Consider the following 14,134-nt stretch of genomic DNA (forward strand, 5'->3'; position numbering starts at 1 on the left):
TATCATTAGAGAGGTGCACTTGTGGAGAGGCTGGCCACATGAGGGCCTTCAAAGGTGCCATGCTGAAGAGGTCACCCCAGCTGTCCTCAGCTTTGTGCCACAGGTTAGCTCTGGCTTTCTGGAGAGTGTTGCCAGCCGGCCTGGGAACCCTTTCTTTCCCCTAGGTTAACCCAAGAGGGTCCAACTTCTTAAATTCCCATTCCCAGGCTTCCTGCTGACCATCATTCTGAACACACCGTCCTTTAGAGGAGCTGAGTTGCCAATGGATGCAGTGTTCTGGAAGTCCATAGTCCTCAGGGATTTGGTGAAACAATGAGCCATGGCTTAGATGGGGAATCACTCCAGCCATTTGCCTAGAGGGGAGAAGTCGAAACCACAGATGCATTGCTTCATTTCCACTCCTCCACGATGATTCCTGGGCACAGTGACTAGATTGGAGGCACCCCAAACTTTAATCGTGATCCTAGTGTCTTGGTATCCCCTATCCATTTGCCTTATTATGGGTTTCTTTTTCCTCACTTCACCCTCAAAAGAAAACTCATTTCCAGATTCCAGATCCACAAAAATTCACCCCTGTGATGAAGACTTATAACAGGAGGCTTCCTCCATCATCTTCGGGGAAATATTTAAAGAGTCAGCCTGGAATTAGAGTCAGAGGTCTCAGTGCAAGTCCTAGAACCACCATGTATGTACCTGCGTGTCTGCAGGTAAATCCTGTCAGTCCCTCTGAGTCTCGGGTTCATCTCATAGGAGGACACCCCTAACAAAATAATGCATATAAACAGCCCAACACCACATAAAGTTAAGAGATTATTATTCCAGGACAAAATGAGGACACAAATCTCCAAGGAATATTGGCTGTGACAGCATCCCGAAGAGATGCCGAAATGGAGTGGGGTGGGAGGTAGTGAGAGGCTGCTAAATGCATTAGAAGAATTTCCCAAATTTGGAATATTTTTGAACCGAGGAGACAAATTAGAAGTGTGGTTCAGTGGAGAGAAGAGGGAGATTTCCTGGGTGAGACTGACAGGATACTCCTTTCCAGCCCTTACCTGAGTTTAGAGAATGAAATACCAAATCTCTTGGAATGGAATGAGGTATCAAATCTCTTAGAGACGTGTGTCTCTAACTTTAATGTATATACACTGGGGGATCTGCATTTCTAACACGCTCCTGGGTGATGTGGGTACTGCTGGTCTGTAAATCACACTTTAACTAGCAATTCTAGGAGTTAGGGAAGGCTTTTCTTCAAGGCAAATGTGCTTCCACTGATAGCTGAAGAATTAGGTGAACTTGACTAAGGGGAAGGAAAAGCCTAGGCACAAAAACCAGCTTGTCCAAAGGTCCTGTGGCATTGGCAGGGAGAAAGGCCAGTGTGATTTCAGTGCAGAATTTGAAAAGTGAGACGGAGCTGCAGAGAGCATGGGGCCAGTCATGCAGGACCATGTATGAGGTGTCTAAAATATCACTATCTACCTTAATAGTGAGGAGAAGCCACCGAAGGCTGTTAGGCAGGAAAGAGACATGAATAGACCTGCATTTTGAAAAGATCATTTCATCTGCACTATACATAACAGATAGGGGAAAGGGATGGACACAGAGCACCAGTTAGGAATTAGGAAGCTAAAGCAGTCTGTGCAACAGGTTGCTTGACTCATGGTGGTAGAGATGAAGAGAAGTGGAATATCAGAGAACTGTATAGGAAGTAAAATGGACAGGAATTTGTAAAGAATTTAATGTGGGGGTAAGAGAGTGGGCACTCTAAGGGCTGTCATCTGAGCATCTAGCCACAATTGGATGATGAGGGTGCCATTCACTTAGGAAAGAAGCACTAGGGGATAACCAGGTTACAAGGGGAAGAGCATGAGTTTGGTCTTAGACACGCTGAGTCTGAGGTCCCTATGAATCATCCACGGTAAGAGGTCAAAGAAGAGGTGGCTTGGAGGATGTGAGTCTCAGAAGAGAGGTGGCAGCTGGAGATGTAAATCTGGCAACTCGTTTGTATTGGTTTAATTGTTTATATTGAAGGTGGAGTTGCAGGCATTGGTGAGATCTCTGGATGCAGAGAACAATGTGAGATGAGAGCAAGATCTAGGAATAAGCCTCTGAGGATAACAGACACTGCAGTGGAGAAAGGAGGAGCAAGAGAAAGAAAACCAGGGGAGCGTGGGACTTAGCAGTCAAGGAAGAGAGTGTTTAGAGGAAAGGGTGGTTAACAGTGCCAAATACTGTTGAGAAATGATGGAGACTCAACCAGAGAGGGGGTGGTGAAACCTAGAGAAGTGGTCCTGTGGAGGAGTTTAGCCCACAGTGCCCACCCGGCTCTCCATATGCATGCCCTGTACTGTAATTACCAGTATGCATATCTGTCTCCCCAGGAAGCTGCTCCAAGGCGGGTCTTGTCCATTCTCTTATCTCCAAAGCCTAGCACAAGGCCAGACACAGAGTGGAACTTCATAAATTTTACTGATGAATGAGTGAGTGGATGGATGGATGGGTGGATGGATGATGAGGAAGAATTGGAAGCAAAGAAGGAACCTCAGGCATATGCCTGGGCTAGCTACTACTATCCTTCAGCTTTTTTTCCTTTTTACCGCAATGGCCCGCAGACCCAGGGAACAGAGACAGAGCCCCATCCCCTCCCTTCCCTGGGCCCTGGCCCCCCTTCTTCTCTCTGACGAAGAGTCTGGACCTAAGCTTCTGCTGACGTGAGAAGGGGAGGAGAGTCTGGAGGAAGAGGAGGAGAAAGCAGCGCAAAGATCGCAGAAACGAAGGAGGCGCCCGTGGCTGCAGAACTGCAGAGCGGGGTCTTTCTCTGGCCTCTGTGTCCGGGCGCCAGGCGCGCCACTGGGCCAGAGGACAGCGCATCCTTTCGGTGAGGCCCGGCAGGGCCCCTGAGGTCGGAAAGCTGGCTCCCCGGGTGGCCACCGGGACCTCCGAGCCTAATGGCGGGGGCAGCAGCAAAATCGACAGCACTGTAGAGATCTCCCCCAGCCCCAACGGAGTAAGTGCCCGCTCTCCGGAGGCTACGCCATCACCTCTCCACACCCGCGCCAAGCGCCGGGCGTTTTTCTCCGCGCATCCCTGGTCCCTGACTGCCTTTCGCACGCGCCCGTCCTCTTCTCTTGCTCTGAGGTTTTCTCAGATTCACCTTTCTTCTGCTCCCACCCCAGCAGGTTGGGACCCTCGGAGATGCGGTGGCCACAGAACAGATGCAGGGTGAGCGCGAGCGCGAACGCGAGCGGGAGGGGGAGGGTGACGCGGGCGGCGACGGGCTGGGCAGCAGCCTGTCGCTAGCCGTGCCCCCCGGCCCCCTCAGCTTCGAGGCGCTGCTCGCCCAGGTGGGGGCGCTGGGCGGGGGCCAGCAGCTGCAGCTTGGCCTCTGCTGCTTGCCCGTGCTCTTCGTGGCTCTGGGCCTGGCCTCGGACCCCATCTTCACGCTGGCGCCCCCACTGCATTGCCACTACGGGGGTTTCGCCCCCAACGCCTCTGGCTGGGAGCAGCCCTCCAACGCTACCGGCGCTGCCGTCGCCAGCGCGGCCCTAGCAGCCAGCGCCGCCAGCCGCGTCGCCACCAGTACGGACCCCTCATGCAGCGGTTTTGCCCCACCGGACTTCAATCACTGCCTCAAGGACTGGGACTACAACGGCCTGCCAGTGCTCACCACCAATGCCATCGGCCAGGTGAGGCGCCGGGTGGGCCGCGGGTCTGGGGAAGGGCTGAGAGCCAGCAGCGCGGGGCCTCACACCCTCTCCATCCCTCTCATATCCCCAGTGGGACCTGGTGTGTGACCTGGGCTGGCAGGTGATTCTGGAGCAGATCCTCTTCATCTTGGGCTTTGCCTCCGGCTACTTGTTCCTGGGCTACCCTGCGGACAGGTGAGGGCTGCCAGGGACAGGACAAGCAGAGAGGAGAGGGCACTAGGGAGGCTAGCCAAAGAGGCCAAAGAAGAGGAGTCGCTGGACTCCGCAGCCTTCTCCAACTTGTGTTCAATGATACGCAGCTCTACCCTTGTCTTCGACTGCATTCCCCATCAAGAAAAACTTCCATGCCTCTTCTGCACAAGGATTTAACTCCACCCCTATTCCTCGTATCCATGGATCAAAGGCCTCATCTCCAAAGGCAATGATCCCATCCCCATCACCAAAAACCCTCTCTACGGACTAAAAGTCCGAGCTTTATTGTCCTATCACCACTCACCGCCTCCCTCACCATCTTCATAGGTTCATAGGTTCATCCTCACTAATAGCCCCATGGACTGGTAGTTGCATCTCAGCGGCCTCATTCCTAAAGATCATTATCTTAATTCCTAACTACCAAAAGCTGCATTCCTACTCACCAGTACTTAAACTCTACAAACAAATAGCTCTGCCCTCATGGGTCAGTAGTCCAACTCCCACGGATCGATGACAACGGCAACCTCCCCCCAGTCCCATCCTCCTGGATCTTCAGTGCTCTCAGTTCCTCTCAGACCAAAAGTCCCACTTCCATGAATCAGTGGCCTCATCTCAAAGATCAACAGCTCATCCTTGCCAACCAGTAACTCTCCCCAGGAATCAAAATTCCCATCTCCTCTGATTCTTACACCATCTCCACTGACCATCTCCATGGACTGTTAGACTCATCTCCATTGATCTATAGCCTCATCAAAATGGATTAATACCTCAACTCCCAAATCAAAGGCAACCTAACATTCAGTGATCCAGTTCTCTCAAATAAATAACTACTCTCACTGCCCAGTAGTCACATCTCCCTCTGGACAAATGATCCGAAACCCGCAGGTCAAGAGCCCACCTTAATGCATTAGTGGCCTCATTCTCATAGACCAGTAGCATTATTCCTATGGAATCATAGTCTCACCCCCTAAGACTCATAGTTCAGTAGCCTTAGTCTCATTAGCCAATAGTTCATCCTCATGAAAATTTGGCCCCAGTCTATTGGGTCAATAGCTTCACTCTTAGGGATCAGAGCCCCCTTGCCAATGACCAGTGAGTGATACCAGTCTTCCTCTCCATAGATCAATGGTCTTATCCCTGAAGATCACTAGCCTGGTCTCTAAGGATCAGTTAGCCCTGTCCTTGGTGACTCATAGTCAATAACCATCCTTACTGATTATCCCCACAAATTAATAGATTCATCCTCACTGACCAACTGTGTCACCACTAGTATGGACCTCTCCTGCAGCGGGTCCACAAGGTTCAAGATCCCCACCCCACCCCATGAATCAATGACTCTATCCCCAAAGAGCAATTGTCCAATCATCAAGATTAGAGATTATCCCCACTGATCAATAGTCCTACCTCATGGATTAATAGCTCCATTTCTATGCATCAGCGGCTCCATCTTCTGGCCAGTGGTCCCCATCCCCACCAACCATCCTCATGATTGATAGACCCCACGCCCCAACCCCATGGGACACAAAGTCAATTACTCAGTCCCCTAAAGTTAATAGCTCCATCTTCACTGACTAGTACTACTCCTATGCACAAATAGCTGATGGCCCTGGCTCCAGAAATCAGTTGCTCCAACCTCATATATCAATGACCCCATCTCCTCTGACCAGTCTGAGCAAGATGAGCTCCATCCCTGCTGACCTTTATCCCCCAAGGATCAATGGTTCCAAGTCTTCTAAGCAATATCCTATCCCCTTTTATGGTTGGTCACATTTCCATGGAGAAATGCCCTCAGCTCTGACCAATAGCACCATCCCCAAGAATCAGTGGTCCCATCCCCGTAGATCCATAGTCATGCCCCATGGTTCCCTCCTGCCTTCCCATATTCCTTAGCCTCAGTCCAATTCTTGCTCCCAAGGCCTCATCCTCATACCTCCAGCTTTGAAGTAGGCAGCTGGGCCTCATCTAGCAATGCCTCCACCAGGAAGTCTGGGTGACCAGAGATCCTCCTCATTTTCCAGGTTTGGCCGTCGTGGGATTGTGCTACTGACCTTGGGACTGGTGGGTCCCTGTGGAGTGGGAGGGGCTGCTGCAGGCTCCTCCACAGGTGTCATGGCACTCCGATTCCTCCTGGGCTTTCTGCTTGCCGGTGTTGACCTTGGTGTCTACCTGATGCGTGAGTGGCACCCTCCAAAAGTTCCCTCGGGGTTTATTCCTGCCTGTCTGCATCCCAAGGCCATTCCTACTGCCTCCTAGGGTCCCCTCAGTCCCTTCTTCATCCCCAAATTTCAACTATTCAGAATTTCAGCAGTCTTTCTGCCCAGGCCTTTGAAGGATCCAGGGCTCTTGCTTCTCTCCACACACCTCTCGCTCTACTATCTTTAAGGCCTTCATTGTCCTAGGAATAGTCTTATTAAAAAAATGAAATCCTGAGTAGCTGTGTGACCTTGAACAAGGGTCTATATGAAAGTCAAATAAGGTCTGAAGCAATAAGGCCTGTAAATTGGGAATGCTGAATGCCCACCAGGGACTCTGATCCTCAAGCCCTCCCAGGTTTTGAGCAGGAGAGGAGAGAGGACTGAACAATCTCTCCACTCTTTGCCATTCGGAGGTTAGTCTGTGGGAGGCCACGGCCGCAGCCTCTACTCAGGGTCTGACCTCGCTCTCTGTCCTCCTCCCTCCCTCTCTCTTCTCACCCACGCCTCCTTCCTCCCTGACCCTGCTGTATCTCCAGGCTTGGAGCTGTGCGACCCAACCCAGAGGCTCCGGGTGGCCCTGGCAGGGGAGTTGGTGGGGGTGGGGGGGCACTTCCTGTTCCTGGGCCTGGCCCTTGTGTCTAAGGACTGGCGATTTCTACAGCGAATGATCACCGCTCCCTGCATCCTCTTCCTGTTTTATGGGTCAGTATCACCTTTCACCTGCTCTCTCGCCACTCTCTTCTCTCCCTCCAGCCTAGTCCTAGCCTTAGCCCGGAGGCTCCCTCTTCTCCATTGCCCCTTGTCCAGGTCTGCCCCAGCCTCGGCCCCTCAGAGGAGGGGAATTTCCCATTCCCGGGTCAAGAGATGGGAAACCTCACGGTGCACCCATGCACCCCTGCCCCCAGCTGGCCTGGTCTGTTTCTGGAGTCTGCACGGTGGCTGATAGTGAAGCGACAGATTGAGGAGGCCCAGTCGGTGCTGAGGATTCTGGCTGAGCGGAACCGGCCCCATGGGCAGATGCTGGGAGAGGAGGCTCAGGAGGCCCTGCAGGGTAAGAGACAGGGGTCCCTGTAGATGATCCTTCACATGCACACGTGACAGTGCCCTCTGCATGGTTGTAGCTGTGCCACCTTCCCCCAGGGTCCCCACCACCCATGTGGGAGGACCCTGGGTTCTCAGCTGCTCCTTCTAACAGACAGCTCCTCCCTCTCTCTCTCCCAAAGACCTGGAGAACACCTGCCCTCTCCCTGCAACATCCTCCTTTTCCTTCGCGTCCCTCCTCAACTACCGCAACATCTGGAAAAATCTACTTATCCTGGGCTTCACCAAGTGAGCCTGGGTATCTGAGCCAAGGGCCAGGCCAGTAGCTGGGATGGGGGCCGGCTGGGTGGAGGCCTTAGGACTCCCAGAGAAGGCGGCCAGAGCTGTGGTAGGCTGCAGGAGGGGATGCAGACACCCTTCTTTGCTTTTGACCCCTCTCACAGCTTTATTGCCCATGCCATTCGCCACTGCTACCAGCCTGTGGGAGGAGGAGGCAGCCCATCGGACTTCTACCTGTGCTCCCTGCTGGCCAGCGGCACAGCAGCCCTGGCCTGTGTCTTCCTGGGGGTCACTGTGGACCGATTTGGCCGCCGGGGCATCCTGCTTCTCTTGATGACCCTCACTGGCATTGCGTCCCTGATCCTGCTGGGCCTATGGGATTGTGAGCATCCTCCCTTCCCCATGGTGTGGGCTTAGCAAAGGAACTCCAGCAGAGGTGCCTCAGACAGGCTCAGCCACTGCTTCTTGCAAGACCTCCCAAGACCAGATCAGCCCCTGCCTAGATCTCCACAGTCCTCCTCCTGAACACATACTCTGTTTGATCTCTCGATTAGTTAGTGAATGTTCAGAGCCCACCTACCTAGAGCCATAGGATCAGGGGCAAGGGGATGAAGCCAGGGACCAGGCCAAGCATGACCTTCCACCTCCATTCACACCTCCCTCTTGATCCTTTAGATCTGAATGAGGCCGCCATCACCACTTTCTCGGTCCTTGGCCTCTTCTCCTCCCAAGCTGCTGGCATCCTCAGCACCCTCCTTGCTGCTGAAGTCATCCCTACCACTGTCCGGTGAGAGCAGGGGTGTCGCTAAGGGCGGGGCCAGTCTTCCCAGCCTCCTGCCAAGGACAGGGCCTGAGGGATGAAGGAGGGAGGCTGCTGGAGAAGGGTTGGGGCAAGGCCCTCAGCTAAAGGCTGTGCCTCCTCCATCTCTCCCAGGGGCCGAGGCCTGGGCCTGATCATGGCACTGGGAGCACTTGGAGGGCTGAGTGGCCCAGCCCAGCGCCTCCACATGGGCCATGGGGCCTTCCTGCAGCATGTGGTGCTGGCGGCCTGTGCCCTCCTGTGCATCCTTAGCATCATGCTTCTGCCGGAGACCAAGCGCAAGCTCCTGCCCGAGGTGCTCCGGGATGGGGAGCTGTGCCGCCGGCCTTCCCTGCTGCGGCAGCCACCCCCTAACCGCTGCGACCATGTCCCACTGCTTGCCACCCCCAACCCTGCCCTCTGAGTGGCCTCTGAGCACCCTGGCAGGAGGCTGGCCTGTACAGAAAGGAGACATAAGGCCCTGGCAAGATCTGGAGGACTGAGTGAGGAAGGCAGGGCTTCCCAGAAGGCTCAGCAACACCTCACGCCAGCCATCAGGGAGAGCTCAGAGGGCTTTGCCTACCCCCATCTCCTCCCTGCTGCTTCATGTTCACTTCCTTGGCAAGAGTCAGGGGACGGGGAGAGAGCTCCACACTGTAACCCTAGGTCTGGGCTTCATCCTGTGCCCAAAGACATCCTCCCAGACCTCATTCTTTCTTGCTCTATCATTCTGTTTCAATAAAGACATTTTGAATAAATGAGCATACCATAGCCTGGACTTCCCTCCCTTGTTTTCCTTCTGACTACCTCCTGGGGAAAGTTTTCTCAATGAAATCAAAACCAGTAACAATATCCCTCCCCCTCCCTGTGCCCCACCCCTTCACCCCCCCTACCTCCCACCCTTCCCATGTTAACTCACAGACAACTACCACCCCATTACTGACTGCTCGCTAAGCTGCTAGTACTGGGCTAGGCACTTTACAAACTTCATTTAATCACTTAATCTGTACGACACTGCAAGGTAAGGTGTTTTGATCAATTAATTTTTGTTGTTGCAAGCCATAAAAACTGACTAATGAACTTAAAAAGGGAATGTATTAGAGGGATGTGGTGAGGAACAAACGGAATGGAAGAAAAAGCAGAACTAGTCGTAAAAGGTCAGAAACCAGAGAGGCCCGCCTGGTCCAAGGAGTAGGAACCAGTCATATTTTTGTCAGCGCTTCACCTGGATGAATGAACTCCATGGGATTCAACCCACTGAAGACTCATTTCCAGAAAGCAAGTGACTGGCTGGCTTGAGTAACATGCCACGCCCACTCATATCACTGGCAACTGGAGAGAGGGAAAGCAAGCTTGAGTGCTGGTAGCAGAACTGGGACTGGATGTTGTACAGGTAAAACAATGGATACCCGCCACAGTATTCTTCTCTTACAAATGAGAAAATTGACATTCAGAGAGAGTCAGTAACTTGCCCAAGGTTACAAAGCTGATGAGTGACACAGCTGGGATATGATTAGGTCCAGGAGCTGGAGCTCGTCACTGATGCATACTGTGTCTTCCTTCCCAACTCTTTCCAATCTTTGGGCACTATATTTAGAAGCGAGGGGTGAGTCTTTAGGCACTCTGGGAGGAGGCAGTAGGAGACTAGGACTTCCACCTCTGTGTCTGCCTCTCAGACCGGCCCTGGCCTGGCTTTACCACTTTGGGCAAATCTCTTAACCTCCGGCTTCCTTCAAAGGTTGCTATGAGGATTACCCACTAGATGGTAAGCTCCTTGAGGGCAAGCACATTGTCTTATGCAATTTTGAAACACCAAAGTCTAACACATTATAGACGTTCAAAGAGTTAATATTAGTTCATTCTTGCAGCAAATGTTCCTGTGCCTGATTTTACAGACCAGTACTATCCTGGATATTCAGGGCATAGGTGATCCTTCAAGGAGCTTAAAATCCACCTAACATTAAGAATATTAATGAGGATAAAGAGAGGCCAATGGTTTTGGCACCACTGGCCAGAAGGCTTCATTCCAGAGGAGGTGAGACTTCCTCAGAGAGGCAGGAAGCCCTCAGGCAAGGGCCTAGGAGACAGGTACAGTGTTCTCAACTCAAAGGATATAGGGAGAGCAAAGGCCTGGGGGTAGGAAAGGGTGAGGTGGTTCTGGAGATAAGGATTCTCAGGAAAATCAAAAACTTAAGCCGGCCTCCTGCAGAGAAGGAAGGACCATCACCCACAGAGTCACACAGCACCTGTGTCCTATCTCCTTCCACTCTGCCAGTCAATGTCTGAGGCCCAAAGCTATGAACTAAGCCATGCTTCCTGGCTCTCAGAAGTAATCATGTTACTAGAGAACTCACAAGAATCTTTCTCATTTACTCTTCGTAGCCTCCCGAAATAGGTATTATTAGTTTCATCCTATTTAACTGCTGTGAAAACAGTTGAGTGGCAGATCCTAAGAATCAAACTTAGGCTTTCTGGCTGCTCTCTACATCAGAGTTCCTTCACAGTTACACACTCCGCATCACACATTCTGTAGAACAATGTCTTTGGGGTTTTAACTGACTCCAATATTGACTTTTTAACTTTGGATAGCTGATGATAAAACAAGAGAGCGTACTCACTGCCGTCTCCAGTGATTCTGTTAGAACCAACAGGAAGGGAGGTAAGAAAGCACTTATACTTTTGGGGAAACACAGGTAAAGCCCAGGCCTTATTTATATGCTAATGACACTGTCCAATACACACTGAGGAATGGTGTCAAGGGCGCATTTCAAAAAACTCATTCTTTACACACTGCTGGAAAAAAGTCCAGGGGAGAGTAAAACCACTCAGAAAGCTAAGAGCTCCTCCTGTAGGAGAGTAGGTGGAAGAGAGCGAGATTCTCTGACTTTGAATAGGTGAAGACAAAGCAAATAGGAGCCTGTGCGGAGCACCAACAAAGCACAGGAAGATACAGACAGACCCTCATCCCCAGGCAATTCATTCTAGGTGGAAAGGGTCGATGGGTGTAGCTAAAAAAAACCCAAAAACTTCGATCTTGTCAGTTGCTGTAAATTCACCAACCACATGATCTCAGTGGATCCCCATTCGTAAGCTCATGGGGTGTGTGTGTGTTGAGGGGGAACGATTAGTATTTCTTAGGCTTTTACTGAAGTTTGGAGAGGTAAATTATTCAAGGTTATGTGACCGGTAAGTAGAGTAGCCAGACCTTGAGAACTGAGAGCCTGCAATCTTCTTATATAATAGCAGGTAGGAAATATCTAAAAACCATGAAAGAAAGTATTACTTACCCTGTGATACTAAGTTTAGAAGGTACACCAGGAACTTGGAGAGAATTTTCAGGCAAATAAGGAAATGACTATTGCCCTTAGAGAAGTTGTACTGACTGAAACATGAACAGATTTTAGCAATGTTTTCGTGGGAGTCACAACTAAGAGCCATAATGGATTATTGAGGGGAACATTAACAGGATAAACAGGGTACATTTCTAACCTTAAAGGGTTACATAAAATATACCATGAAGACCACTCCCATTCCTCTCATTCAGTCAACCTAGCCTCGATTTTTTATTATCCACTACTGTCTGGTGCTGCCCCAGAGGGTTACTGTCCTTGCCTGCAAAAACTCAAAAAACAAATTATTAAAGTCCTGTTTGAAAAATGTAGAGGAATGTAAAAAGCGCTGCAGCAGCTGAGGAGGAAAGGATATATTATACTCTACTGGAGATAGTCAAGGAGAGCGAATCAGATAATTAGATTGAAACTTGAAGGAAAACTCTTGAGTTTGCCAGGGACAGAGAGAAGAAACAGCACAAAGCCTAGAGGCATGACAGAACATGGTGTGCGCACTGAGAACAGCAAGCATTTATTTTAGACATCCATGGAATGAAGGGCATCTATGAAAAACCCACAGCTAACATCATATTTATCAGTAGAAGGCTGAAAGCTATCTTTCTAAGATCAGGAACAAGTTCATGATGTCTGCTCTCACCACTTCTATTCAACATTGTACTTGGGGTTCTAGCCAGGAAAATGGGGCAAGAAAATGAAATAAAAGGCACCCAGAATGGAAAGGACAATATAAAATTCTATGTTTGCTGATGGCATGATCTTATATAGAAACCTAAGGAATACACACACACACACACACTATTATAACTAAATAAACAAGTTCAGTAAGGTTACTAAATTTGCAATTGAACTTGCAGGATACAAGATCAATATACAAAAATCAATTGTATTTCTATATAATAGCAATGAACAATCTGAAAACAAAATTAAGAAAACATTTCTATTTAAAATAGCAAAAACCAAAATTAATAAGAAGTGTAAGACTTGTACACTCAAAACTATAAAACATTGTTGAAATTAAAATGGAAAGACATATTGTGTTCATGAATTGGAAGATAATATTGTTAAGATGGAATCCTCCCCCAAACTTATCTACAGATTCAATGTAATCCCTATTAACATCCCAGATATCTTTTCTTTTGCAGAAATTGACAAGCTGATTCTAAAATTCACATGGAAATATAAAAGACCTAGAATAGCTAACCAACCTTGAAAAAGAGTAAAATTGGAGGCCTCGCACTTTTCATTTTCAAAATTTATTATAAAGCTACAGTAATGAAGACAGTGTGGTCCTGGCATAAGGACAGACATATAGGTCAATGGAATATCAAGACCTCAGAAATAAACCCATATATTTATGGTCAATTGATTTTGTACGAGGGTGCCAAAATCTTTCAATGGATAAATAGCCCTTTAACAAATGGTTAAAGGCACTAATTTTGGCACTAATGCATATCTATCTGCGTGCAGAAGAATGGACCTCTACCTCACACCATACATGATTAATTAAAAAATGGGTCAAAGACTTAAATAGAGCTAAAACTATAAAACTCTCAGGGGAAAACACATGTAAATCTGTGTGACTTTCCAGTTCAAAGGACATATCCAGAAAGTGAAAAAACCCACAAAATATGAAAAAATATTTGCAAATCATATGTATCCAATAAAGGTCTTGTATTCAGAATATATAAATAACTCCTACGACTCAATAAAAAGACAAATAACGCAATTAAAAATGGACAAAGATATGAATAGACATTTCTTCAAAGATATATAAATAGCCAATAAGCACAAGTAAAGATGCTCAACATCATTAGTCATTAGAAAAGTGCAAATCAAAAATATAAGATACCACTTCATACCCACTAGGATGGCTTTTATAAAATAGATGGGCAATAACAAGTTTGGTGAGGATGTGGAGAAATTAGAACCTTCAAATATTGCTGGTTGAAATGTAAGATGCAGCTGCTTTGGAAAAGTTTGGCAGTTCCTCAGAAAGTTAAAACATTTTTATCTTATGACCTAGCAACTCCACTCCTAGTATATATCCAAGAGAAAGGAAAAGGTATGTTTACACAAAAACTTACACAAATGTGTGTAGCAGTACTATTCCTAAGTCAAAAAATAAAAACCCGGATGTTCATCAACCGATGAATGTATAAACAAAATGTGTATCTACACAAGTATTTATTCAGCCATAAAAAGGAACAAAGTACTGATATATGCCACGACATGGATGAATGTTGAAAACATTGTGCTAAGTGAAAGCCAGACACAAAAGGTTACATATTATGATTCCATTTATATGAAATACTCAGAATAGGTAAATTCACAAAGACAGAAAATAAATTAGTGGTTGCTAGGGATTGGTGTGGGGGGAATTGGGAGTGCTTACTAATGGGTATAGAGTCTCTCTTTAGGGTGATAAAATTGTTCTAAAACTAGGTAGTGGTGAGGTTACACACACACACACACACAATACCACCGAATTATACACCTAAAAAGGTAGATTTTATGGCATGTGAATTACATCTCAAAACATAACCCAGAGGTTTTGGGTAAGATGTAAATTACAGG

The 14,134-nt window shown here is 48.6% G+C and overlaps 1 protein-coding gene across 2 annotated transcripts; it reads left to right on the forward strand.

Moving 5' to 3' along the window:
- The first annotated feature begins 2,660 nt into the window (after positions 1-2,660).
- Positions 2,661-8,981, forward strand: SLC22A17 (solute carrier family 22 member 17). Of its 2 annotated transcripts, none has more exons than XM_016120612.2 (10): positions 2,661-3,004; positions 3,177-3,683; positions 3,775-3,878; positions 5,915-6,069; positions 6,628-6,793; positions 6,997-7,142; positions 7,315-7,420; positions 7,576-7,793; positions 8,087-8,198; positions 8,346-8,981. In XM_016120612.2, exons 2-10 carry the CDS (start codon positions 3,213-3,215, stop codon positions 8,632-8,634), a joined length of 1,767 nt encoding a protein of 588 aa, XP_015976098.1. In that variant the 5' UTR covers positions 2,661-3,004; positions 3,177-3,212; the 3' UTR covers positions 8,635-8,981. The 2 variants fall into 2 exon arrangements, with proteins under 2 accessions (XP_015976098.1, XP_015976097.1); XM_016120611.2 differs by having other exon boundaries at positions 2,718-3,004; positions 3,174-3,683.
- Positions 8,982-14,134: the final 5,153 nt, after the last annotated feature.

Source organism: Rousettus aegyptiacus, unplaced genomic scaffold, assembly GCF_014176215.1.
Source record: "Rousettus aegyptiacus isolate mRouAeg1 unplaced genomic scaffold, mRouAeg1.p scaffold_m13_p_3, whole genome shotgun sequence".
Taxonomy (NCBI): domain Eukaryota; kingdom Metazoa; phylum Chordata; class Mammalia; order Chiroptera; family Pteropodidae; genus Rousettus; species Rousettus aegyptiacus.

What these genes read in the sequence shown, in the direction of transcription:
- SLC22A17 (XM_016120612.2), top strand. Translation starts at nt 3,213, where the DNA reads ATGCAGGGTGAGCGCGAGCGCGAACGCGAGCGGGAGGGGGAGGGTGAC. An exon ending in GGCTCAGGAGGCCCTGCAGG is followed by an intron (nt 7,143 to 7,314) that starts GTAAGAGACAGG and finishes TCTCTCCCAAAG; the next exon opens with ACCTGGAGAACACCTGCCCT. An exon ending in CTTATCCTGGGCTTCACCAA is followed by an intron (nt 7,421 to 7,575) that starts GTGAGCCTGGGT and finishes CCCCTCTCACAG; the next exon opens with CTTTATTGCCCATGCCATTC.